At 43.8% G+C, this 27,247-nt stretch overlaps 1 protein-coding gene across 1 annotated transcript; it reads left to right on the top strand.

Annotated features, from left to right (window-relative positions):
* Positions 1 to 230: 230 nt before the first annotated feature.
* Positions 231 to 27,247, top strand: LOC105468326 (pregnancy-specific beta-1-glycoprotein 5-like). Its single transcript, XM_071086198.1, has 7 exons — positions 231 to 481; positions 1,341 to 1,441; positions 3,824 to 4,183; positions 19,024 to 19,302; positions 19,703 to 19,957; positions 25,026 to 25,109; positions 26,983 to 27,247. The coding sequence occupies exons 1-6, from the start codon at positions 231 to 233 to the stop codon at positions 25,076 to 25,078; spliced, it is 1,299 nt and encodes a 432-aa protein (XP_070942299.1). The 3' UTR covers positions 25,079 to 25,109; positions 26,983 to 27,247.

The raw sequence follows: 27,247 nt of genomic DNA, 5'->3' as shown, positions 1-27,247 counted from the left end.
ACTTTAAATGTGAGGGCAAATGTCAGAATTATCCGTTTAAAGAAAGCAGCTGGAGAGAAGGGAGCCCAGCACACCAAGCAGGAGAGATGCCTCTAAGATTTTATCTCTGGACACAAACTGGAGCCACTTGAACAACCAGACACAGTATTGAAAACTGCCATGGTGACCAAGGCCTGCCTCTGATGTTAGACAAATAAACTTGCACTTTAGAAAATGAATGCCAAGGCAACATGACACTATGGGCACTCGCGACGTCCAGGGACACCAGCAGGGTGTGGTACTGTGCCCTGGAGTCAGAATCCTGGGTTCTGGTCCCTGGGAGTGAGAAAATGAAAATGACTTGTCCCTACTCCCCTGGCATTGATCCTCCCACCCTGCTGCTCCGTCTTCTACTCCCAAGCCCATATGCAGTGCTGAGCCCTAGACATCAGTGCCCCCAGGGTATACACAGTGCCGCCTACTGCACACAAACTCACAGAAGGTGACAAAAATCTGCATTCAGAACATCCAATTGTGAAAGAGAGAGAACAGTGAACACAGAGCCACAGAGACTGGGACTCACGGAGCTGGAAGGTGGTGGAGCTGTAACATAATATATGTGTGACCTCCTGTGAAATGTGCAGATCCTTGTGAAATAAAAAAGGCAGCCTGACCTGGGACTGTGGTCACCCACACTTCCCTTCCGGTCCACCAGAGGGTGGCAAAGTCCCTCCAGCCTGGAACCTTCCCAGGGGATGCCGACCTACCTCAGCAGAACCCATAGCCTAGCAGGATCCACCCTCACCAGGGTCACCTCAGCCCAAGTCCTCAGCATCCTCCATGTTCCCCACACGGACCCCGTCAGCTCCTCCCTGACCTGGCGGCCGCCAACCTAACACCACTGCCTCTGCAGGCAGCTCTTGCTCCACACACCTGCTCCATCCCTGGGCTCAGCTAAAAAGACATCTCCCAGGGCAGCGCTAGTGTACTTTCCCCTCGTGACCTCCCTTCATCCTCATCAACTCTTTCTGTCACTGCTCCCTAAATGCCCGACTCTGCTCCATCTGTCCTGTTCTCTGGGGCATCCCAGGCCAAGCCTAGCGCTGACACAGAACAGGGGCTGCCTGAGGGCCAACAGCCTCCCCGGGAATCAGTCAGGCACCTTGTGACCTGTCTGCATGCTGGACCCCGGGGGGGCTCAGAGCACTTGTGATGGTCACACAAAGGCACCATCCAGGATGTGGCCACCTACCCCCGGCTTTCCCTTGGGAAGACAGACCTCTCCTGTATCCCTGCTGGGAGAAGGGGGTATTATTGCTCTTTGCTCCCAAAATACAACTCATACTCACCTGCCCTCTCAGGTATGAGCAACATCCCTCCAGACAGGCTCTCAGGCGACTGCCTGTTCCTCCTCTACAAAGAGCAGCTCGGCCAGGTCAAAACCCTCAGGACAGACCCCTGGGTATGTCAGCACATGGAGGGCTGAGCCCATCACGACCACGGAGTAAGTCGGGATGAATCTCTCCAGCTCTGAACCCCTGCTCTGTCCCAGGCTCCCCTTCCTGCATCTCAACCAAGTTCCACAGCCAAGTTCCACAGGGTTCCTGGGTAACTCCCCACTTCCTCCTGCGCCACCACGGGGAAGGTGTGGTGTCCACAGGAAAATCAGATGGGCAGAGAAGAGAGGACACCAAAAATGGTCAGGAAGAAAGGAGAAACCCTGAGCCCCAGCTCAGCCACCAGACCCCAGGGAGCAATAGAGTGACTGAGAACTGTCCCTTTGACCATGGGACTCACAGCCCCCACTGAGCAACCAGCACAGGCCTCTCCTCACAAGAGGCATGAGAGATTCACCCTGCACACCTCCAAAAAGGACACTTTCCTCTGAGACACCCAGGTCCTGAATATCCATCCTTGGAAGCTGCAGCCAAGCTAGACACAATTAGAGAAAGGAAGGGTTCCTGTCACCAGGCAACACACAGCTCACCCACAGGACAATGGGGTGTCCCTGTGACAGGGACCTGGTGCAGCTCCAGCCTCCTGCACTGAAGGGGAGAGCCAGATGGGGATGAAAGAGGGCAAGGGGTGTGAATGTGCACCCCGACCCAGAGCCACTGGGACAGCAGGAGGCTGAGGCCCAGGACTGTGCTTGCCCAACCTACAGGGTATGTGTGTGACTGTGTGTGTCTGTGTGTGTCTCTTTTGTGTGTGCGTTTGTGTTTCTGCACATATTGTGTGTCGAGGTTTGGTGACAGAATCACTGCTGAAAAAGGCAGAGGCCTCCACAATTCCCAGGGACCTGACACACAGACAAAAGGAAAAAGAGAAGGAGGGACAAGGAGGCAGGACTGAGAGGGGAGGGGACAGAGACGTGTCCTGGGCACAGACCCCACCCATGAGCCTGAGAAGTGCTCCTGCCGCGGGAAGAGGCTCAGCACAGAAGGAGGAAGGACAGCACAGCTGACAGCAGTGCTCAGAAAGATTCTGGATCCCAGGCTCATCTCGACGGAGAACACACAGGCAGCACAGACCATGGGGGCCCCCTCAGTCCCTCCCTGCACACTACACATCACCTGGAAGGATCTCCTGCTCACAGGTGAGGAGAGAACTTCCTGGGAGAGGACAGGAGAAGGAAGCAGAATGCTTGGATGGGGTCTCCTGGAGAAGATGGGGTTCTAAAAAATAAAAGAAGTCAGCACTTTGGGAGGCTGAGGTGGGCAGATCATGAGGTCGAGTTCAAAACCAGTCTGCTCAACACAGTGAAGCCCTGTCTTTACTAAAAATACAAGAAATTAACTAGGTGTGGTGGTGTGCTCCTGTAATCCTAGCTACTCGGGAGGCTGAGGCAGGAGATTTGCATGAACCCGGGAGGCAGAGGTTGCAGTGAGCCGAGATCGCAACACTACATGCCAGCCTGGGCGACAATACGAGATTTCATCTCAAAAAAAAAAAAAAAAAAAAAAAAAAAAAAAAAAAAAAAAAAAAAAAAAAACAGGAAAGAATTCTCTGTTGGAGCCTGGATAGGGGAGAATATACTTGAGAGGGACAGGGGTCAAAACAGGAAAACCACACTGAACTGGAATTGGTAAGAGGTAGAAAAATCTCAAGTGTTTCGTTTTACTGGTCAATCATCACTGGCCACCACATTTTGAAAAATGATAATAATAACTATTATCAGATGATATTTCACATGAAAATATAAGCAGGGCATGAAACACTGTAGTCAGCAAAAAACTTCAACAATTGGGGAAAGAAGAAAAAAAAAAAACACCCCAGGCGTGGAGAGCCCTGGGAACTCTCACATCTACAGGAGTCTGCAGCCTGTCCGAGGCACTGGGGTGCAACCAAGATCAAAAGTCCCTGTCCTCACGGAGCTCATGCTGTCATGGGGAGGAAGACAGACATGTAAAGAGATCTAGAATGTGAGGTCAGGTGTTGACAAGTGCTCTGGAGGGAGCAGAGCAGGGAAAGGTCAGAAAGGAAAGACCCAGGGTCTGTGAAGGAGGTGTCAGGAAAGAAGTCTAAGATGCCCTGATATAAGCACGACGAGAGAGCAGTATGGAGGGAGCCATGCAGACCCCTGGGCAAGAGGATGCCAAACAGAAAAGTGCCAAGGTCATAAGTGTTGAAGGAATGGGGGTCATGCTGCTGACCTTTATCCAGTAAGACAGTAGGACACACACACAGACAAAAGGTATGTATGTGTGTGTGTCTGTGATTGTGTGTGTGTGGGTGTGTGTTTTCAAGGCTGATGATTGAAGAGACATTCTCAGGACCCAGGGCCCCATATTCTCACTCCCATACATAGGTCTCAATATTGACTGATGCTCTCTCCACCTCGTAGCATCACTTTTAATCTTCTGGAACACGCCCACCACTGCCCAAGTCACGATTGAAGCCCAGCCAACCAAAGTTTCTGAGGGGAAGGATGTTCTGCTACTTGTACACAATTTGCCCCAGAATCTTGCTGCCTACATCTGGTACAAAGGGCAAATAATGGACCTCCACCATTACATTACATCATATGTAACAGACACTGAAATAATTGTATTTGGGCCTGCATACAGTGGACGAGAAACAGTATATTCCAATGCATCCCTGCTGATCCAGAATGTCACCCAGAAGGACACAGGATCCTACACCATACAAATCATAAAGCGAGGTGATACCACTAAAGGAGTAACTGGACATTTCACCTTATACCGTGAGTGATTCCACATGATCCCTGGGTGTTGGGGGGCGGGGTCACTTCTACTTTGCACACACAGGATGGTCAGACCTGGACTGTGCCTGTGTCCCTCTCTGGGTTATGTCCCATGTTGGGGTTTCGGCATTTAGTACAGGACACACACAGAGGAGACAAATCACAACAGATCAGAATTCCTTTCCTGCCTCCAGACCCTGCAGACACTTGCTACACAGGAAGGACAGTCTGATGGGGGGGGGGGGATGCTCATCAGGAGGAGATCAGCCTCAGCCAAGCACCTCATGCCCTCTTCATAAACTTGACCCTGAGAAAGACCCTGGAGAACTGAGTAGGGCTTTGCCTAAGAGGCCCCATGAGATACTCTCAGAGAAGCACAGTCCTAGAAGCCTCAACCCCAGACCCCTGTCCTTAAATCCTTACTCCAGATAAAGCTGAGGAGCCTGTGCCATGGCTGGGTTGTGGCAGGGCTTCCTGGGACCAAGGACTCACCAGCTGTTTGAGGACTGTGTCTCCTGGAGCTGCTCACCAGCCAGGGCTCAGCCCTCAGAGCCTCATCTGGCCAAGGACAGAGTTTTCTTCACCTGACACTCAGAGTGGACAGGACAGAAAAACAAGCTTTGTAGACCATTAGCCAACTGCCTTGTGAGGCTTAGGACACTCCATAGGAAGTCTAATGTCCCCAGAGGCAGAAACAGAAGAGAGAAAATGTACCTGGCAGCAGTTTGTCCACAGGGATCTGACCTAAAGGTGCTCTCTCATGGAAGTGAATAATAATAAATGCTGTTTGTGTGAACACCTCCACTGTGCCAAGCATTAGGTCGCGTGACTGTGAATAATTTTCAGTTTATTCACAGATAGTATGAAAAGCCACAGTCCATTTGCCATTTAGCTTATTTGACTGAGTGAAAACTGAGGCACAGGAAGGCACAGTCACTGAACCAGAGTCACACAAACACAAAAGGCAGATCAGGGTCACATGAGGTCTGTCTGCAGCCACAGGCCCATCCTCTCCTCCACCAGAAGTGACGAATCATTGGGTTCCAAGGACCCCATAGTCATTTATTGGCTCAAATCCTCTCTTCTTAGGCATCCAAACATCAGAGGAGTGAGAGCAAATGGTCAGCTAATTAGTCTGTTCTCCAGAACTAAATCACCTGCCTCAACTGTCAGAGTCAGTGCAAAAAATGTCCAGGCCTCCCCCTGAGATCTTAACCCCTATCACTGAACCTGAAATCCTGTGTTTCTCAAAGTGTCCATGTCACTGGTATGACAGGATAAAAGAGAGGACCTTGTTTTCATTCCCCACTCACACCCCGCACCAGCACAGGACCAGTGAGAGACACACACTCAGGTGCTCTCACATAACAAATGAAGGAATTGAATGAAGAAACGAATGATCCATAACCTCTTTAGAGACTGGATCTTGGATGCAGAAACCTAGGAAGTTCTAGTCACACCTGTCCCTTCTCCTTCAGAGGCTGACACCCATGTTTCATCCCCCCCACTACCTCTTGCCCCTAAAGCCTCCCCACCTCGCGTGTAACTCTGAATCTCCTTGGCGTCTGGAGGGTTTTTGAGGGCTCCCTGATCTTGGACGGTGGAACTGGAGGCACCTGGTCCCTGGGGTTTCTGAAGTCACTGTGGCCCCCGCTGTTCACTGCCACACTGTCTCTGCCTCTCTCTGCTTCTCTGTGTCCCTCATCTTGCCCCATTTCATTCTACCTGGAAGCCCTGTCCTGCACAGCTTCTTCCTCCACCCGTAGGCCTTCCCCAGACAATCCCTCTAACTAGGCTGACTGTTCTGTTCCCTTCCTGCTAACACTGTTGCCTGGCTCACCTCCCAGGAAATGGGAAAGGCATAGAAATCACCTGGAGTTGTCACTCCTGCCAGGCTTCATCTCGAGCCAATGACCCGAGGTCACTAAGAGAATAAGCTTCCACTGTATCCCCACCCAGGGCTCTGTCCCTTTGTGAGGCTGTTCTGTGGACAAGACCATGGGACAGGGATAAGCAGCTCCTCCATCCACTCTTATAATTCCCAGACAAGTTCTTCTGGCCTCCTGCACAAACCAAACCAATTTATCCTGATGATGATTTGCAGTAAAGAAAGATTTTAATGACTCCAAGTCTGCCAAACAGGAGTACAGAGGTTTATTATTACTCAAATCATCCTCTCTAGTGGATCAGGGGTTCGAGATTTTCAAGGATAGTTTCAGGGGCACAGAACTGAAAAATGGGTACTGCTGATTGTTTGGGGATGGAATCATGAGGGCAGAGGGAAATGATGTGCTTGTGCTTGAATCTGCCTCTAGGTGGGGACCACGTGACTGACTGAGCCATTAGTCATGGGTATGGATGAGGTCAGCCGGTTGCCAGAATGCAAGGAATGAGAAACATCTCAAAAGACCAATCTCAGGTTCTACAATAGTGATGTTACCTATAGAAGCAATCAGTTACCAATTTTGTAAAATCTGGCCAAATGACATTTGAGCAGTAAGGGATTATAGAAACTGTGCCTACATTTTAGCAGAACTCAGTTCCCTCCTATAATCTTACTCTCATGGTTTTTCACCAGTTTTACAAAGGCAATCCCTGGGCAAAGTAAGGGTATTAGTTTTATGGAGGAACTATTATCATTCTTGCTTCAAAGATAAGCCACAAATTAAATTCCTCCCATGCTTAGCCTGGCCTATGTCCAGGAATGAGTGAGGACAGCCAGCCTGAGACTAGATGCCAGATGGAGTCAGCCATGCTAGTTTGCTGTCACTGTTGTAATCTTTGCACTGACTCACCAGGGTGTCAGAGGCTGGACAGGTCTGCCGTCTCCAAAGCCCATGGGCTGATTTCACCCATTTCACTCGTGACTCCATACTCAACCTACCGTGGAGCTCACATTCTCCAGTCACTTCCTGGAGATTTCTGGTTTCCTGTCAGGCATATAACGACCTTGAAATTTGTCACTTGGTTCTAGCAGTAAGTAAAAACCTAAACAAACTGAAAAGTCAACAACTTGTTAAAATCTCTCAGAGATGGCCAGGCACAGTGGCTCACACCTGTAATCCCAGCAGTTTGGGAGGCTGAGGTGGGTGGATAATGAGGTGAGGAGATCGAGACCATCCTGGCTAACACGGTGAAACCCCGTATCTACTAAAAACACAACAAATTAGCCGGGCGTGGAGGTGGGCAACTGTAGTCCCAGCTACTTGGGAGGCTGAGGCAGGACAATGGCATGAAACTGGGAAGCAGAGCTTGCTTGAGCCAAGATCGTGCCACTGCACTCCAGCCTGGGCAACAGAGCGAGACTCTGTCTCAGGAAAAAAAAAAAGTGCTGTTAGAGAAATGAAAAATGTTTTTGATGCTTACTGGTAAACTGCACACCGCTGAGGAAAGAATCCCTGGGGGGGCGGAGCAAGATGGCCGAATAGGAACAGCTCCAGTCTCCAACTCCCAGAGCGAGCGACACAGAAGACCGGTGATTTCTGCATTTTCAACTGAGGTACTGGGTTCATCTCACTGGGGAGTGACAGACGATCGGTGCTGGTCACCTGCTGCAGCCCGACCAGCGAGAGCTGAAGCAGGGCGAGGTATTGCCTCACCTGGGAAGCGCAAGGGGGAAGGGAATCCCTTTTCCTAGCCAGGGGAACTGAGACACACAACACATGGAAAATCGGGTAACTCTCACCCCAATACTGCACTTTAAGCAAACAGGCACACCAGGAGATCATATCCCACACCTGGCCGGGAGGGTCCCACACCCACGGAGCCTCCCTCATTGCTAGCACAGCAGTCTGTGATCTACCGGCAAGGCAGCAGCGAGGCTGTGGGAGGGGCGCCCACCATTGCTGAGGCTTAAGTAGGTAAACAAAGCTGCTGGGAAGCTCGAACTGGGTGGAGCTCACAGCAGCTCAAGGAAACCTGCCTGTCTCTGTAGACTCCACCTCTAGGGACAGGGCACAGTAAACAATAACAAAACGCAGCCAAAACCTCTGCAGATGCAAATGACTCTGTCTGACAGCTTTGAAGAGAGCAGTGGATCTCCCAACACGGAGGTTGAGATCTGAGAAGGGACAGACTCCCTGCTCAAGTGGGTCCCTGACCCCTGAGTAGCCTAACTGGGAGACATCCCCCACTAGGGGCAGTCTGACACCCCACACCTCACAGGGTGGAGTACACCCCTGAGAGGAAGCTTCCAAAGCAAGAATCAGACAGGGACACTCGCTGTTCAGAAATATTCTATCTTCTGCAGCCTCTGCTGCTGATACCCAGGCAAACAGGGTCTGGAGTGGACCTCAAGCAATCTCCAACAGACCTACAGCTGAGGGTCCTGACTGTTAGAAGGAAAACTATCAAACAGGAAGGACACCTACACCAAAACCCCATCAGTACATCACCATCATCAAAGACCAGAGGCAGATAAAACCACAAAGATGGGGAAAAAGCAGGGCAGAAAAGCTGGAAATTCAAAAAATAAGAGCGCATCTCCCCCGGCAAAGGAGCGCAGCTCATCGCCAGCAACGGATCAAAGCTGGACGGAGAATGACTTTGATGAGATGACAGAAGAAGGCTTCAGTCCATCAAATTTCTCAGAGCTAAAGGAGGAATTACGTACCCAGCGCAAAGAAACTAAAAATCTTGAAAAAAAGGTGGAAGAATTAATGGCTAGAGTAATTAATGCAGAGAAGGTCATAAACGAAATGAAAGAGATGAAAACCATGACACGAGAAATACGTGACAAATGCACAAGCTTCAGAAACCAACTCGATCAACTGGAAGGAAGAGTATCTGCAATTCAGGATCAAATAAATGAAATGAAGCGAGAAGAGAAACCAAAAGAAAAAAGAAGAAAAAGAAACGAACAAAGCCTGCAAGAAGTATGGGATTATGTAAAAAGACCAAATCTACGTCTGAATTGGGGTGCCTGAAAGTGAGGGGGAAAATGGAATCAAGTTGGAAAACACTCTTCAGGATATCATCCAGGAGAACTTCCCCAACCTAGTAGGGCAGGCCAACATTCAAATCCAGGAAATACAGAGAACGCCACAAAGATACTCCTCGAGAAGAGCAACTCCAAGACACATAATTGCCAGATTCACCAAAGTTGAAATGAAGGAAAAAATCTTAAGGGCAGCCAGAGAGAAAGGTCGGGTTACCCACAAAGGGAAGCCCATCAGACTAACAGCAGATCTCTTGGCAGAAACTCTCCAAGCCAGAAGAGAGTGGGGGCCAATATTCAACATTCTTAAAGAAAAGAATTTTAAACCCAGAATTTCATATCCAGCCAAACTAAGTTTCATAAGTGAAGGAGAAATAAAATCCTTTACAGATAAGCAAATGCTTAGAGATTTTGTCACCACTAGACCTGCCTTACAAGAGACCCTGAAGGAAGCACTAAACATGGAAAGGAACAACCGGTACCAGCCATTGCAAAAACATGCCAAAATGTAAAGACCATCGAGGCTAGGAAGAAACTGCATCAACTAACGAGCAAAATAACCAGTTAATATCATAATGGCAGGATCAAGTTCACACATGACAATCTTAACCTTAAATGTAAATGGACTAAATGCTCCAATTAAAAGACACAGACTGGCAAACTGGATAAAGAGTCAAGACCCATCAGTCTGCTGTATTCAGGAGACCCATCTCACATGCAGAGACATACATAGGCTCAAAATAAAGGGATGGAGGAAGATTTACCAAGCAAATGGAGAACAAAAAAAAGCAGGGGTTGCAATACTAGTCTCTGATAAAACAGACTTTAAACCATCAAAGATCAAAAGAGACAAAGAAGGCCATTACATAATGGTAAAGGGATCAATTCAACAGGAAGAGCTAACTATCCTAAATATATATGCACCCAATACGGGAGCACCCAGATTCATAAAGCAAGTCCTTAGAGACTTACAAAGAGACTTAGACTCCCATACAATAATAATGGGAGACTTCAACACTCCACTGTCAACATTAGACAGATCAACGAGACAGAAAGTTAACAAGGATATCCAGGAATTGAACTCATCTCTGCAGCAAGCAGACCTAATAGACATCTATAGAACTCTCCACCCCAAATCAACAGAATATACATTCTTCTCAGCACCACATCGTACTTACTCCAAAATCGACCATGTAATTGGAAGTAAAGCACTCCTCTGCAAATGTACAAGAACAGAAATTATAACAAACTGTCTCTCAGACCACAGTGCAATCAAACTAGAACTCAGGACTAAGAAACTCAATCAAAACCGCTCAACTACATGGAAACTGAAAAACCGGCTCCTGAATGACTACTGGGTACATAACGAAATGAAGGCAGAAATAAAGATGTTCTTTGAAACCAATGAGAACAAAGATACAACATACCAGAATCTCTGGGACACATTTAAAGCAGTGTGTAGAGGGAAATTTATAGCACCAAATGCCCACAAGAGAAAGCAGGAAAGATCTAAAATTGACACTCTAACATCACAATTAAAAGAACTAGAGAAGCAAGAGCAAACACATTCGAAAGCTAGCAGAAGGCAAGAAATAACTAAGATCAGAGCAGAACTGAAGGAGATAGAGACACAAAAAACCCTCCAAAAAATCAATGAATCCAGGAGTTGGTTTTTTGAAAAGATCAACAAAATTGATAGACCGCTAGCAAGACTAAAAAAGAAGAAAACAGAGAAGAATCAAATCGGCGCAATTAAAAATGATAAAGGGGATATCACCACCGACCCCACAGAAATACAAACTACCATCAGAGAATACTATAAACACCTCTACGCAAATAAACTGGAAAATCTAGAAGAAATGGATAATTTCCTGGACACTTACACTCTTCCAAGACTAAACCAGGAAGAAGTTGAATCCCTGAATAGACCAATAGCAGGCTCTGAAATTGAGGCAATAATTAATAGCCTACCAACCAAAAAAAGTCCAGGACCAGATGGATTCACAGCTGAATTCTACCAGAAGTACAAGGAGGAGTTGGTACCATTCCTTCTGAAACTATTCTAATCAATAGAAAAAGAGGGAACCCTCCCTAACCCATTTTATGAGGCCAACATCATCCTGATCCCAAAGCCTGGCAGAGACACAACAAAAAAAGAGAATTTTAGACCAATATCCCTGATGAACATCGATGCAAAAATCCTCAATAAAATACTGGCATAACGGATTCAGCAACACATCAAAAAGCTTATCCACCATGATCAAGTGGGCTTCATCCCTGGGATGCAAGGCTGGTTCAACATTCGCAAATCAATAAACATAATCCAGCATATAAACAGAACCAAAGACAAGAAACACATGATTATCTCAATAGATGCAGAAAAGGCTTTTGACAAAATTCAACAGCCCTTCATGCTAAAAACGCTCAATAAATTCGGTATTGATGGAACATACCTCAAAACAATAAGAGCTATTTATGACAAACCCACAGCCAATATCATACTGAATGGGCAAAAACTGGAAAAATTCCCTTTCAAAACTAGCACAAGACAGGGATGCCCTCTCTCACCACTCCTATTCAACATAGTGTTGGAAGTTCTGGCTAGGGCAATTAGGCAAGAGAAAGAAATCAAGGGTATTCAGTTAGGAAAAGAAGAAGTCAAATTGTCCCTGTTTGCAGATGACATGATTGTATATTTAGAAAACCCCATTGTCTCAGCCCAAAATCTCCTTAAGCTGATAAGCAACTTCAGCAAAGTCTCAGGATACAAAATGAATGTGCAAAAATCACAAGCATTCTTATACACCAGTAACAGACAAACAGAGAGCCAAATCAGGAATGAACTTCCATTCACAATTGCTTCAAAGAGAATAAAATACCTAGGAATCCAACTTACAAGGGATGTAAAGGACCTCTTCAAGGAGAACTACAAACCACTGCTCAGTGAAATAAAAGAGGACACAAACAAATGGAAGAACATACCATGCTCATGGATAGGAAGAATCAATATCGTGAAAATGGCCATTCTGCCCAAGGTAATTTATAGATTCAATGCCATCCCCATCAAGCTACCAATGAGTTTCTTCACAGAATTGGAAAAAACTGCTTTAAAGTTCATATGGAACCAAAAAAGAGCCCGCATCTCCAAGACAATCCTAAGTCAAAAGAACAAAGCTGGAGGCATCACACTACCTGACTTCAAACTATACTACAAGGCTACAGTAACCAAAACAGCATGGTACTGGTACCAAAACAGAGATATAGACCAATGGAACAGAACAGAGTCCCCAGAAATAATACCACACATCTACAGCCATCTGATCTTTGACAAACCTGAGAGAAACAAGAAATGGGGAAAGGATTCCCTATTTAATAAATGGTGCTGGGAAAATTGGCTAGCCATAAGTAGAAAGCTGAAACTGGATCCTGTCCTTACTCCTTATACGAAAATTAATTCAAGATGGATTAGAGACTTAAATGTTAGACCTAATACCATAAAAATCCTAGAGGAAAACCTAGGTAGTACCATTCAGGACATAGGCATGGGCAAAGACTTCATGTCTAAAACACCAAAAGCAATGGCAGCAAAAGCCAAAATTGACAAATGGGATCTCATTAAACTAAAGAGCTTCTGCACAGCAAAAGAAACTACCATCAGAGTCAACAGGCAACCTACAGAATGGGAGAACATTTTTGCAATCTACTCATCTGACAAAGGGCTAATATCCAGAACCCACAAAGAACTCAAACAAATTTACAAGAAAAAAACAAACAACCCCATCAAAAAGTGGGCAAAGGATATGAACAGACATTTCTCAAAAGAAGACATTCATACAGCCAACAGACACATGAAAAAATGCTCATCATCACTGGCCATCAGAGAAATGCAAATCAAAACCACAATGAGATACCATCTCACACCAGTTAGAATGGCGATCATTAAAAAGTCAGTAAACAACAGGTGCTGGAGAGGATGTGGAGAAATAGGAACACTTTTACACTGTTGGTGGGATTGTAAACTAGTTCAACCATTATGGAAAACAGTATGGCGATTTCTCAAGGATCTAGAACTAGATGTACCATATGACCCAGCCATCCCATTACTGGGTATATACCCAAAGGATTATAAATTATGCTGCTATAAAGACACATGCACACGTATGTTTATTGCAGCACTATTCACAATAGCAAAGACTTGGAATCAACCCAAATGTCCATCAGTGACAGATTGGATTAAGAAAATGTGGCACATATACACCATGGAATACTATGCAGCCATAAAAAAGGATGAATTCCTTTCCTTTGTAGGGACATGGATGCAGCTGGAAACCATCATTCTTAGCAAACTATCACAAGAACAGAAAACCAAACACCGCATGTTCTCACTCATAGGTGGGAACTGAACAATGAGATCACTTGGACTCAGGAAGGGGAACATCACACACCGGGGCCTATCATGGGGAGGGGGGAGGGGGGAGGGATTGCATTGGGAGTTATACCTGATGTAAATGACGAGTTGATGGGTGCAGCACACCAACATGGCACAAGTATACATATGTAACAAACCTGCACGTTATGCACATGTACCCTACAACTTAAAGTATAATAATAATAAATAAATTTAAAAAAAAAAAAAAAAGAATCCCTGGCTTGAGGATGTGTGAATAGAAACTTCCAAAACTGAAACAGGAAAGTTCAAAAAGAGTAGGGGGAGAAATGTGGAACAACACATTCAACTTCATATTTAATACTTTGTATTGATATTGGAATTTCTAAATGTTGTAGTTGTGGGACAACAGCCAAGGATGTAATATACATGTAATGGGAATGCTGGTGGATGCCGGGAGTTGTTGGAAGTGGCCAGGTGGGTGTTATCTGATGGTTTCACTTCCTGTGCCACACACAATTGTTTCCTCATGATGATGCCATTTTCATAAGGTGGGGTTCTTCGTGTGGGGGACACATGAGCCATTGGCATCTCACTTAGACTCTTCCTAATTCACACAAACTGAAACTCTAGTTGTATTTCCTGAGGTTAAGAGAAAATGAAGAAAGCATTTCACATACCTGCTTTGGGCTCCTCCCCATTTTTCCTAACTCTAAACAGAAATTAGAAACAAGGAGTTCTTTCTATATTTACTAACATAACACACATCACTTCTTTAAATTCTGCATCATTCCTCCCTTTATGTAATAGACACACTGGCCAGTTCCGTCCTTTTAACGGGACTCTCTCTACTAAAGGACTTGCTAATTTCAAATCACCTTTGGCATCTTTCTTTGAGCCTAATGTGATCCTGCTGGAATTCACCCCACACCTAAACCTTAATTGGGTATCAAGAGAAATACTGCTACCAGAAATTGATCTTAGATGTTTGGACTATCAGTAAAAAATTTCCACTTATGACAACATTTTAATGTTTCCCCCAAATATTTTTTTGTTTTGTTACTAGAATCAGAACATAACATGAGGTCTAAACTCCTGACAACTTTTTATGGGAAAATTGCTGTATTACAAACTGAATATCCCAAATCCAGAATCCAATATCTGAAATGCTCTAAAATCCAACACTTCTGACCACTGATGTGGTGCTAAAAAGAAGTGCTCACAGGAGCATTTTGGATTTTAAATTTTTCAGATTTGGGATGCTAAACCAGTACATCTACTGCAAATATTCCAAAATAAAAAAAGTTAGAAATCCAAAACACTTCGCTTTAAGCTTTTTGCATAAGGAACACTTTATCTGTATGAACTATAGGCATGAAGCTCTACAGAAGGTCTCTAGAATCTCCTCATCCTGCATAACAGAAACCGCACACACATGGAACAATGCCCTATTCCCACGATTCCAGCTACTGGAAACTACTATTCTACTCTCTGATTCACTCTGGAATCCACTGAGATAAGGTACATAGAGTAGACAAACTCATAGAATCAGAGAGTAGAATGTCTAATGAGAGAAAGTATCTGCAACACTTCTTCCCAAATATTGGTCTAATAGCCACCAAATACATAGGGTCCATGAGGGCCAGACTTCCATCATCAGTTCATGTTTGCCCTTTCCACCAGTTAGTTCTGCACTTGCAAATATCCACATGTATTTCTAGAAACATCCACATGGTCCTCACCTGCCCTCTACAGGGGGAAGGGAACATCATGGACACGGAGCAGGGAATATGGTCTTGGTCCAAAGCTATCAGCTCTTGCCTGTTGCCTTCATTCTTCATTCCTTGGACTCTGCTCTATCTTTAGAGGTCACTGGCTCAAGTCAGTCACTATGAGACAGCTGGGAAAACTGCAACACCTTTTGGCTCCACTGCCTGATCACTGAACAGACCTCCAGGCTTGACTCTGGTCTCCCCTGTGCTATTTCTGCTGAAGTGCTGAGTCCCAAGCCAGGCTTCCCAGTACCCAAAGGGTTTAAGCACAATGGGAAGTTCCATCATCCATCTCTAGGATGTCCTTGGAAAAGGAAGCCGCAGAGAAAGCATACCTTAGGGGACAAAGTAAGACTGAAACTAAGAAGATTCCAGTACTGCATGCTCCAGGTGAGGACCACAGGGTGGGCCAGACAGGAAGTTGGAGAGGGAGGGACTCAGAGAGGCACCAGGAGCTGTGACTGCTGGTCCTGTGTCTTTCCATGACCTAATACTGCTGCTCAATTCACACTTGAAAAAGTCTGTGCTTCTCCCACATAAAGCAGGCAGCCTCACAATCTCTGAGCCCTCAGATTGCCATGCATCTCTCTTGTAACACATACACCTACCATGGGCTTTTAAGGACTTGTGTGGGCTGAGAGGTGGGAAATGCCAACACTGATTGAAAAATGTCTTAGGAGGAATCAAATGTGCCACACAAGGCAATCTTCTCTCTGTTATCTCTACAGTGGAGACTCCCAAGCCATCCATCTCCAGCAGTAATTTACACCCCAGGGAGGCCGTGGAGACTGTGATCTTATCCTGTGATCCTGACACTCAGGACGTAAGCTACCGGTGGTGGATAAATGGTCAGAGCCTCCCTATCAGTCGCAAGTTGCAGCTGTCCAAAACCAACAGGACCCTCGTTATATTTGGTGTCACAAAGGATACTGCAGGACCCTATGAATGTGAAATGAAGAACCCAGTGAGTTCCAGGCGCAGTGACCCAGTCACCCTGAATCTCCTCCGTGAGTATCTTCTAATTCTCTGTGAGGCAGGCTGCCATCCCAAATACACATGGCCAGAGACCAGGCCTCTCAGTCCTTCTCAGGTGCAAGTACAGAGACCTTTACCTCTGGACATCAAAGCTGGCCATGATTTTCTGCCCCAGGCAAAACAGAGTAGGCTTAGGCTTGAACAAAAATTGGAGAGAAAAGGCTACTCCTGTCATGGGAGACTCAGGCTCCACAGATTATGATGGGAGAAACAGGTAAATGTCTCAGGGTCCAGATCAGTGAACACAGCAGGGATTTGGCTAGAACTTCAGTGTTGTGACTTAGCTCATAGGGTCACTCTGGTCCTTCCACAGACCAGGATTTTCCCTTCCCTCTGACATCATCACCTGTGACTTTATTCTCTTTGTTCCAGATGGTCTGGATTCCCCCACCATTTCTTCTTCATACACCTATTACCATACAGGGGAGTCCCCAAGCTCTCCTGCCTCACAGACTCTCACCTACTGGCAGAGCATTGTTGACTGATTGATGGGAAGTTCCAGCAATCAGCACAAGTGTTCTTTATCTCCCAAGTCACTAAAACATATACAGGGGTCTATGTCTGTTTCATCCATAACTCAGTCACTGGTGGAAGAAATCTCATAATCAAGAGGATCATAGTCCCTGGTAGGTGGATCCCTGGAGCATTGGCAATATGTTTTCCAGTGAAGTCTATCTGGCTATCAGGAAAGAGCCACCTGCCCTCTGCAAAGAGAGAGGGAAAATCAAAAACACAGGACAGTGAATATGTTTCTGATCCAAACCACCAGCTTTCGCCTGTCCCCTTCACTCTTTCTAGATCATTCTTTAGATTATACACTAATAATGAACAATCTGAAAGGAAATTAAGAAAACAATTTCAACTCACATTAACAGCAAAAGGAATAAAATATTTTGGAATAAGTTTAACCAAAAGGTTGTAGGGTTATATCCTGAAAACTACAAAACATTACTGAAAGAAATTAAAGATGACATCAATATGTGGAAAAGCATTTCATTTTCACGGATTGGAAGAATCAATATTGTTAGGAAGACAATACTACCCAAAGTGAGCTGCAGATTCAACGCAACCCCTACCAGAATCCCAGTAACATTTTTTGCAGAATTACAAAAATCTGTCCTAAATCTGACCTGACAGGCTCTTATTGATGACTGCCACAACAGAGACACTGAGAAAAAGATGCAACCATGAAAAGGTGGAAACTTTTTGATGACGTAGAAAATAGCAATCATTATTTCTCACATCCCAAAGCCTTCAAAAATATACTAGTGCAGCATGGCCAGTATGGAACTGACCAAAAACTAATCACCAAGCTAGAAACGTGGTGAGAGAAAAAAAAAGGGGGGTGGAAGAGTGTATTTGAATAGTCACCTACCACTTTGGTGTATTAATCTGATGCTGAAAAGGAATGCTACCTGGAGCATTTTAGATTTTGAATCGTTCAGATTTGGGATGCTAAACCAGTAAGTATATGACAAATATTTAAGAATCAAAAAAAAAAAAATCAGAAACCCAAAACACTTTTTTTCCTAAGTCTTATGCATAAGAAACACTCAATCTGTGTGAACTATAGGCATCGAGCTGTACAGCAGATCTCTAGAACCTCCCCATCTTGCATAACTGAAACTGCACACACATGAACAACTTCTGATTCTCCCCAATCCCAGCTCCTGGAAACCAGCAGTCTCTTCTCAGATTCACTCTGGAATCCACTAACATGAGGTCCCTAGAGTAGTCAAACCCATGGAATCAGAGAGTAGAGTGTCCAGTGAAAGAAAATATTTGCAAAATTTCCCCCCACATTTGTCTCATATCCATCAAATACACATGGTCCAATGAGGACCAGATTTCCAGCAGTTCATTCCCACCCTTTCCACCACTCAGTTCTGCATTTGCAAATGTCCACATGTATTTCTGGAAAGATCCACATAGTCCTCACCTGCCCTTTGCAGAAGGAGAGGAAACTTAAAGAACTCAGAACAGGGAACATGGTTCTGCTCCAAAGCCACCAGCTCTTGCCTGTCCCCTTCACTCTTTCTAGATCATTCCTTGCACTCTGCTCTATCTTTGGAGGTCACTGGAACAAGTAAGTCATCATGAAACACCTGCAGAAAACTGCCCCACCTTGTGCCTCCACTGCCTGATGACTGAACTGACCTCCTGGCTTGACTCTGGTCTCCCCTGTTTTATTTCTGCTGAAACATCCAGTCCCAGGCCATGCTGCTCAGTATCTTCAGGGTTTCAGGACAATGGGAAGTCCCATTATTACTCATCTCTAAAATGTCCTTAGAAATGGAAGCCGCAGAGAAATCACATCTAGCGGGGCAAAGTAGGATGGAATTTGGAAGGGGCCTAGCAGTTGCACATTCCAGGTAAGGAACCCAAGGTGAGCCAGCCAGACAGCTGATTAGAGAGGGACTGGGAGGGGTACCAGGTGCTCTCACTCCCACTGACGTGTCTGTCCATGACTCAGCACTGCTGTTCAATTCACACTTGAGAAAGTCTGTGCTTCCATAAGACAGAGCAGGCGGCCTCACAGTCTTTGAGCCCTTAGGTCATCATGCATCTGTCTTGTGACACATGCACCAGCTATTGGTTTTCAAGAACTCGGGTGGGCTGAGAGGTGGGAGATGCCAACTCTGATTGAAGGATGCCTGTGGAAGAATCAAAGCTGCCACATGGGACAAACTTCTCTCTGTTATCCACACAGCGGAGCTGCCCAAGCCTTACATCACCAGCAACAACTTCAACCCCATGGAGAATAAGAATGTTGTAGCCTTAACCTGTGAACCTAAGACTCAGAACTACACCTACGTGTGGTGGGTAAATGGTCAGAGCCTCCCGGTCAGTCCCACGCTAAAGCAACCCGGTAAAAACAGGTTCCTCATTCTACCCAATGTCTCAAGAAATGACACAGGACCCTATGAATGTGAAATACGGGACCGAGTTGGTAGCATGCGCAGTGACCCCATCACCCTGGATGTCCTCTGTGAGTATCTTTGGTTCCTCTGTGAGCCAAGTCACCAGCTTAAATTCAAAGAAACATAGGCCAGGCATCTCAGTCTCTCTCAGGTCAAAGTACAGACACTTTCATTTCTGGACACCCGAGCTGGCCATGACTCCCTGCCCTGGGAAAACCTGGGCAGGCACAGCCTTAACCAAGGATATAAGGGGAGGGGATGCTCTTGTCATGGGAGACTTGCGATCTACAGTCTCTGATGGCAGAAACAGGTGAATACCTCAGGCCTCAGCTCAGTGAACACAGAAGGGGTTTGGCTGGGACCTGAGGGTGTGTCTTGGTTCAGAGGGACACTGTGTCCCTTTAAGAGACCAGGAGTATCCCCTTCCCTCGGATGACATCACCTGTGACTTTATTGTCTTTACTCCAGATGGTCCAGACGTCCCCAGGATTTCCCCTTCATTCACCTACTACCATTCAGGAGGAAACCTCTACTTGTACTGCTACGCGGACTCTAACCCACCGGCAGAGTATACTTGGACAATTAATGGGAAGTTTCTGCAATCAGGACAAATACTCTCTATCCCCCAAATTACTACAGAGCATAGCGGGCGCTATGGTTGCTGTGTTCGTAACTCCGTCACTGGCAGGGAACGTTCCACATTCAAGACGATCAAAGTCTCTGGTAAGTGGATCCCTGCATCATTGGCAATAGGGTTTTAGGTGGAGTCTATCTGGCCTTCAGAGAAGAGTCAGGAAAACATTTTTATTCCCAGTCTGTGCCCCGTGGGCAGAAGCAAATCCTAATTTCTCCTCCTGAACCCTCCCAATTTGTCTCTACAGACTCTCTTCTGCTTGTTCTTCTGTTTTTCATGGCTGACCTTGTGTCCACCCTGAGAACGGTAGGGAGGGGGCTTTGTCAGCCCTGAGCCCTATGTGGTGGAAGAGGCTTCACAGAGGGACAAGGAGAGTCCTCAAGATCAAGTTGCTTCTTGCTGTCAGCAACACATCCCTTTCCGCTACGTCTTTGTTTTCTTTTACCTACTCCATGAGCTACAACGAACATCTGAGGCTATGAAACAAGCTCACATTTTTCCCCTAAATGAGAGGAGGAAGCCCCTTGGATGAGAGAGGGGCAGCTCCAACCGCTCCCTGCTCTGCTCCAGGGTTCTCCGGTGACTGGCCCTGCCTGACTCCACCTGGTGTGGGACCAGCATGTGTGAAGAAAGAGTCCTGGTGGCCTGTCCTGAATTCGGCTAAATTGAGCTGCCGGTTGAAATGAAGCCTAGGCTGCAGGGAAATAAGAAGAGAGGGAGCCTCAGGGCAGACCCTTGAGCTGTGTCCTGGTTCTGAAGTCACCGGCTGTATGAGGCTGTGGGCACAGCACGTGGGACACAGCACAGAGGACAGTGAGTGATGCGCACTTGGAGAAATAGTGAGAATCACCTCTCAGGCTCTGCATGGCAGGAAAGGGGCAATGCCAAAAAGTGTGTATTTATAGAGAAGGTAAGACAGCCAGACACTTTATATATGTCTAATATATCATTAACTATTTCTAATTGTGTAATTTAGTGTTGTATAATAATCACACTATCTATTTCCAGATCTTTTTCCTTTTACCGTATTAAACTTCTTTACCCGATAAACAGTAACTCTCACTCCTTCTCCCCCTAACCCCTAGCACCCATCATTCTACTTTCTGTCTCTATGTAACTGGCTATTCTATCTTTCATATATAGAATTATATAATAATTATCCTTTTGTGTCTGGCTTATTTCAGTTAGCATAATGTCTTCAAGGTTCATCCATTTTGCCTGATGTATTGGAATTTTATTCCTTGTTAAGGTTGAATAACATTTTGATGTATAGATATACCTCATTTGCCTACCCACTTATCTTTCAATGGACTTTTCCATTGTTTCCTTTTTTGGCTATTGTGAGTAATGCTTCTCTGAACATCAATGTGCAAATCTTTCTTCAAATTTCTTTCAATTCTATAGGGAGTATGTCCAGAAGTGGAATTGCTGGATCAAATGGTAATTTATTGTTTAATTTTTTGAGAAACAGCCATACCACCTTTTACAGTGGCTATAACAGTTCCCATTCCCGTCAGCAATGCACTAGAGCTCCAATTTTTCCATCTATTTGAAAACATTTGATGTTTTGTGTTGCTGTCATTGTTGTTTATCAAAGCCATCCTAAAGTGTGTGAGGTGGTGTCACATTGTGGTTTTGATTTGCATATCTCTAAGTATTCATGACATTGAGGAACTTTACATGGGCTTATTGGATATTTGTATATCTTCCTTGGAGAAAACTCTATTTTAATCCTTTGTTCATTTTTTAATTGGGTTTTTGGATGTTTGCTGTTGTTGACTTGTAGTTTTTCATGTATTCTGGAAATTAATTTCTTATCACACTTTTAATTTGCAAATGTTTTTCTCATTTCATGGGTTGCCTTTTTACTCTCTTGATAATGTTCTTTGATATATGAAAGGTTTTGATTTTTATGAAGTCGAATTTATAAATTTTATTTGTTGCCTGTGCTTGCGATGTTACAACCAAAAAATCATTGTGAAATCCAATATCACGAAGCTTTTCTCCTATGTTTTCTTCTAAGAGTTGTGTAGTTCTGCTCTTACATTTAGATCTTTGATTTATTGTGGGTTAATTTTTGTATATGATGTTAGGTAAAGATTCCACTCATTCTTGACCTTAGATATCCACCTTTCCCAATATCTTTTGCTGAGAACACTGTCCTTTCAACATTGAATGATCTTGGCACACTCGATGAAAATCATTTGGCCATATATGCAAATATTTCTATCTGGGCTCTCTGTTCTGTTTCATTAATTTCTATGTCCTCCTTTATGCCAGTACCACACTGTATTGATTACTGGGACTTTGTAGTAAATGCTGAAATCAGGAAGTGTGAGTTCTCCAGCTTCATTCTTCCTCTTCAAAGTTGTTTGTCTATTTAGAGTCATGAGATTCAATATAAATTTTAGGACCAATTTTTCTTTTTCTGCAAAAATGTCACTGAGTTTCTGATAGGAATTGTATTGAATCTGCAGCTCACTTTGCGTAGCATTGTCCTCCTTACAATATTGAGCCTTCTAATTCATGAAACAAAGTGTCTTTCAATTTATTGATGTCATCTTTAAGCAATATTTTATGGATTTCAGGTATAATCATTTCACCTCTTTGGATAAACTTATTCCTAACTCTTTTATTCTTTTTGATATTAATACAAATTAAATTTTTTAAAATTTTCCTTTAGATTGTTCATGGGTAATGTATTGAAATACAATTGATGTTTGTTGATTTTGTATTGTGCAACGTTACCGAATTCATTTATTAATTCTAATAGGTTTGTTCCATCTTTAGGATTTTCTACATATGAATTCAAGTTATCTGTGAAAAGAAATAATTTTACTCCTTTCTTTCAATTTGAGTATCTTTTTTTAAATTCTTGCCTAATTTTTCTGACTAGACCTTTCAATACTACATTGAATAGAAGTGTCAAAAGCAGCATTCTTGTCTTGTTCCTGCTCATACAGGGAAAGCTTTCAGTCTTTGTCTGTTGAGTATGATGTTAGCATTGGGTTTTTCACATATTGACTTTATGTTGAGGTCATTTCCTTGCATTCTTAGTTAGAATGTTTTCATTATGAAAAAATATGGAATTTCATCAAATGCTTTTATTGATTAATTCTTATTACCGATTATAGTTCGCATCATGTTTTTGTGTTTTTCTAGGAATTTGTCTATTTCATCTAGGTTATCAAATTTTTTGACATGCAATTATTTACAGTACTTTCATAACCATTATTTTATTAAAATTGCTAGTAATCACTTCATTTTGTTTTTTCTTTTCACTTGTTTTTTATTTTTTTATTTTTTTCTTTGGAGAGAGAGAGACAGGCTCTCACTCTGTAGGCCAGCCCAGGCTGAAATACAGTGGTGTGATTAGGGATCACTGCAGCCTCAACCTCCTGGGCTTAAGCAATTCTCCTTCTTCAGTCCCCCAAGATACTTGGGTTACACATGCATGCCACCATGCCCAGCTAATGGGCTTTTAACTTTTTTTTGTAGAGAGAGGGTCTCCCTGGGTTACCTATGCTGGTCCAAACACCTGGCCTCAAGCAATCCTCCCACTGTGACCTCCCAAAGTGCTAGGATTAAAATATGACCCACCATGCTCAGATTCCATTTTCATATCTGATTTTAGTAATTTTAATCTTCTCTCTTTTTTTCTTAGTCAGTCTACTTAATGGTCATCAATTTTGTTGATTTCATTTTGAAGAATCAACTTTCATTTCATTAATTACTCTATTCTTTTTCTATTCTCCATTTGATTTTATCTACTCTAATCCTTATTGTTACCTTCATTCACTGTGCTTGGGTTTAGTTTGTTCTTCTTTCATATCACGAAGTATTAAAGTAGGTTGCTGATCTGAGATCTTTCTTCCTTTTTTAAAGTAACAGTTTACAGTTATAAATTTCTTGCACAAGACTCTTAACTTCTCTGAACCTCTGGTTCCTCACCTGAAAATTGCAATGAGAGAGCTTGCTTCATACCATTCTTTTAAAGGTTTAATGTAGTCAATGAAACAAGATGCCACACACAGAGTAACCAATGTCACCTGCTATATTAATACCATCGTCATTAGCTTTGAGGTCAAATAGTCCTAGAATCAAATGTCAGATACACCTATTACTAGCCATATGACACCAGGAAAGTTTTTACACTACTCTAAGCCTCTGTCCTTTCATTGGCAAAATGGAAATAATGTCTACCTGACAGGGTTACTGTGTGAATTAAATGAGGTACAGGTAAAGTATTTAGCACAGGTCCTGGCACATAGGACGTGCCCCTCAACAGTACCTATTTCCATATATACATATAGAAAAAGAGGTACCACGTAAAACACTAGGACATGGTGACTGACTACTTGTGGGAGAGAAAGGGAAAAAGCTAAGTACAAAGAATCAAGCCTGGTGTGTTAGTTTTTACCAACTGGGATGCATCCAGGATGGGATTAGACATTTAAGATAATTTATCAGGGAAGACACCTCTGAGGGAATGTGGGGCAGGCATGAAGGTAGTATGGGAGAACCCACAGACGACTATGCAAAGCTGACTCCTATGAAAAAGAAAGAAAAAGAATTTTTAGGTATCAATTCAGTTCTAAGAGAGTTTTTGCAAGGCTGATAGGGAGTCTTCCAATCAGTCACCCATGAACGTTAAAGAGAGCCTCAGAGAAATAGGCTTGCTTTCACGCCCTTGCTGGGAACCTGTGGGAAGGAAGCTTTCTGTGCAAGGGAGGTGGTGAACTTGAAATACACTGACCTGGGCCTTCTGTCAATCAGGTCCCTGCCACGGAGACCTGGCAGGGTCTCATTCATGGCTGCCACACAGAGACACTGCGAAAAAGATGCAACCATGAAAAGGTGGAAAGGTGGAAAGTTCTAATGACATAGAAAATAGCAATCAGCCTTTCTCCCATCTGAAAGCCTTCTGAAATATCTGAGTGCAGTAGAGAATTGACAGAGGACTGATCACCAACCTAGAAACATGGTGAGAGGGAAAAAAACTGCAAGAATATAACCATCTCCCATCAATTTTCCAACAGAAATAATGCATTCCTTGAAGAAACAATTATAGAGTACCTCATGTTACATGTTTGTTCCTGAGGCTCTTCCCTGTAAAATAACATCATCTCCATTCCTTTTCATTTATTTCCATGACAGATCCTTCAGGAAGAGGACATATTCCTGGCCTTAATCCCATATATCAGCCGTGATGTCATTTCTGTATTTCGGGAAGACTGGCAGGTATGATGGCCTTTTCTCCTGTCCTGTTTCCTGCAAGGCTGACTGCCATGCTTGGGAGCAGGAAAAGACTTATTGGCCTGTATCTGGGGCTGGATCTCCTCCTTCTTCCACTAAACTCCTGCTTCTCAGCACTAATTCCTGCAGTTCCCTTTCTCCCTGGCCTTTATGCTCCCTCTACCCCAATGTCGTTTAGACATAATTATCTCCAGCCTCTGCTCATTTGTTTCTCAGATTCACATGAGAAACACAATTTCACATTGTGAAACCCTCTTCATTATTTTTAACATCTCTCAATAGTGTAGTTCTATCCATTCCCATAAAGCTCAACCACTTCTCAAAGTGTTGCTTGACTTCTTGTCTCCAGACTTTGAAACCTTCCTTGCATATAACTGCCTCATTACCTTTCTAAAATCTAGTTAATTCACTTAATCAAGAATCCCCAAGGGTTTACTCTAGCCTTTTTGGTAAGTTCACAGTTCTCTATTTACTAATCCTTCTCACTTCCTTTACCTCTATTTCCTAGTATAATTCCTCCATCCTAATTAGAACTGTCCTCCTACACATCCCTGTCGCTTCACCCATATATACATAAAATTCTTAGTCCCAATGCAATGCCTAAAAACAGGGTGAACTCCCCTCCACCATCTGCACTACAGACTTAACCACACCCTTCATCACAAACAATCTCCGACCTGGTGGAGAACAAAAACTTTATGAATAGTCTGTGAACCTGAGAGTCAGGACACAACCTATGTGAGGTTGAGACCTTTTCCTGGTGACCAATTCATGTGTTCAAAAAAGATACAGAAATGAAGAAGGCAAGTTCCCCACCCCAGGTGACATAAAGCCTAAGACAGGAAATGAAACCTGAAAATAATCATAATACCAAAATAGAAAAAAAGTGAAGGCCACAAGAAATCAGAGAAATCTGATGGGAAATATAGCTACACATTGGAATCACTGGAAAACATTTTTAAAAGTGGATGCTCAAGCCCCACCCATGAGTTCCAGTTTAAAGGTCTGGTGAGGGACCCAGGCACTGGTAATTTTTAAGTCTTCCCTGACACTACAAACATGTAACGAGGATGGAGAACTCTTGTTGTAATAGGTAGAACTTAAAACTAAATCAATGATTTTCAGCTAGAAGTACTGGTATTACCTAAGGACCTTTTTCAACATACATAAGACTATACTTTTTTGGCCCTAATTATTAATGGGCTACACCAAGAACTCAGTAATCCAGTTGGGAAACAGAAGATGAATGGAAAAGCCACCTTATTTGATATGTTTATATATATATAAAGCATTTTTAAATGAGTGATAAGTGATGCTAAACCTTCTCTAAATAATATTTATGGGAATATTAATAATATGAGTATTCTAGGCTGGGCGCGGTGACGCACACCTGTAATCCCAGCACTTTGGGAGGCTGAGGCGGGCAGATCATGAGGTCAGGAGATCGAGACCATCCTGGCTAACACGGTGAAACCCCATCTCTACTAAAAATACAAAAACAAACTTAGTTGGGCGTGGTGGCAGGCGCCTGTACTCCCAGCTACTCGGGAGGCTGAGGCAGGAGAATGGCATGAACCCAGTAGGTGGAGCTTCCAGTGAGCCGAGATCGTGCCACTGCTCTCCAGCCTGGGCAGCAAGCAAGACTCTGTCTCAAAAAAAATAAATAAATACATTTTAAAAAATGAGTATTCTAAAAACTATATGAAATTTCTGGAAATCGAATATGTTATCAGTAATAGTGTCATGTGCCACAGAAGTAACTAGATTTCTATGTGAGCTGTGTCTTTACCATAATAAACCTAATGAAAATCAAATTAGATTTTTAACCACAGTGATTTTAAACATTTGTCATTCCCAGACAGTTGGTTTGACTCTTCCTCGAAGTATTTACAATCATCTACAGTCCAAAATTGCTTTTTCTTCAAGGAAATATATGGAAAAGACTCTGACAATGACTCTTGAATGCAAGTTTCTGATAATTTCAAGATCATACCACTGGACTCTCTGAGAGCTGTTGAAATTTTAATGAACAGGCTGATACCTTCATGAAATTCAAGACAAAGAAGAAAAAAAAAATCTCAATTTCATTGGACTAAATAATTAAAAGGATAATGTTTTCATAA

Source organism: Macaca nemestrina, chromosome 20 (genome assembly GCF_043159975.1).
Source record: "Macaca nemestrina isolate mMacNem1 chromosome 20, mMacNem.hap1, whole genome shotgun sequence".
NCBI lineage: Eukaryota > Metazoa > Chordata > Mammalia > Primates > Cercopithecidae > Macaca > Macaca nemestrina.
Note: the sequence above shows the minus strand (reverse complement) of the source record. Positions and strands in the feature narration are given on the sequence as shown.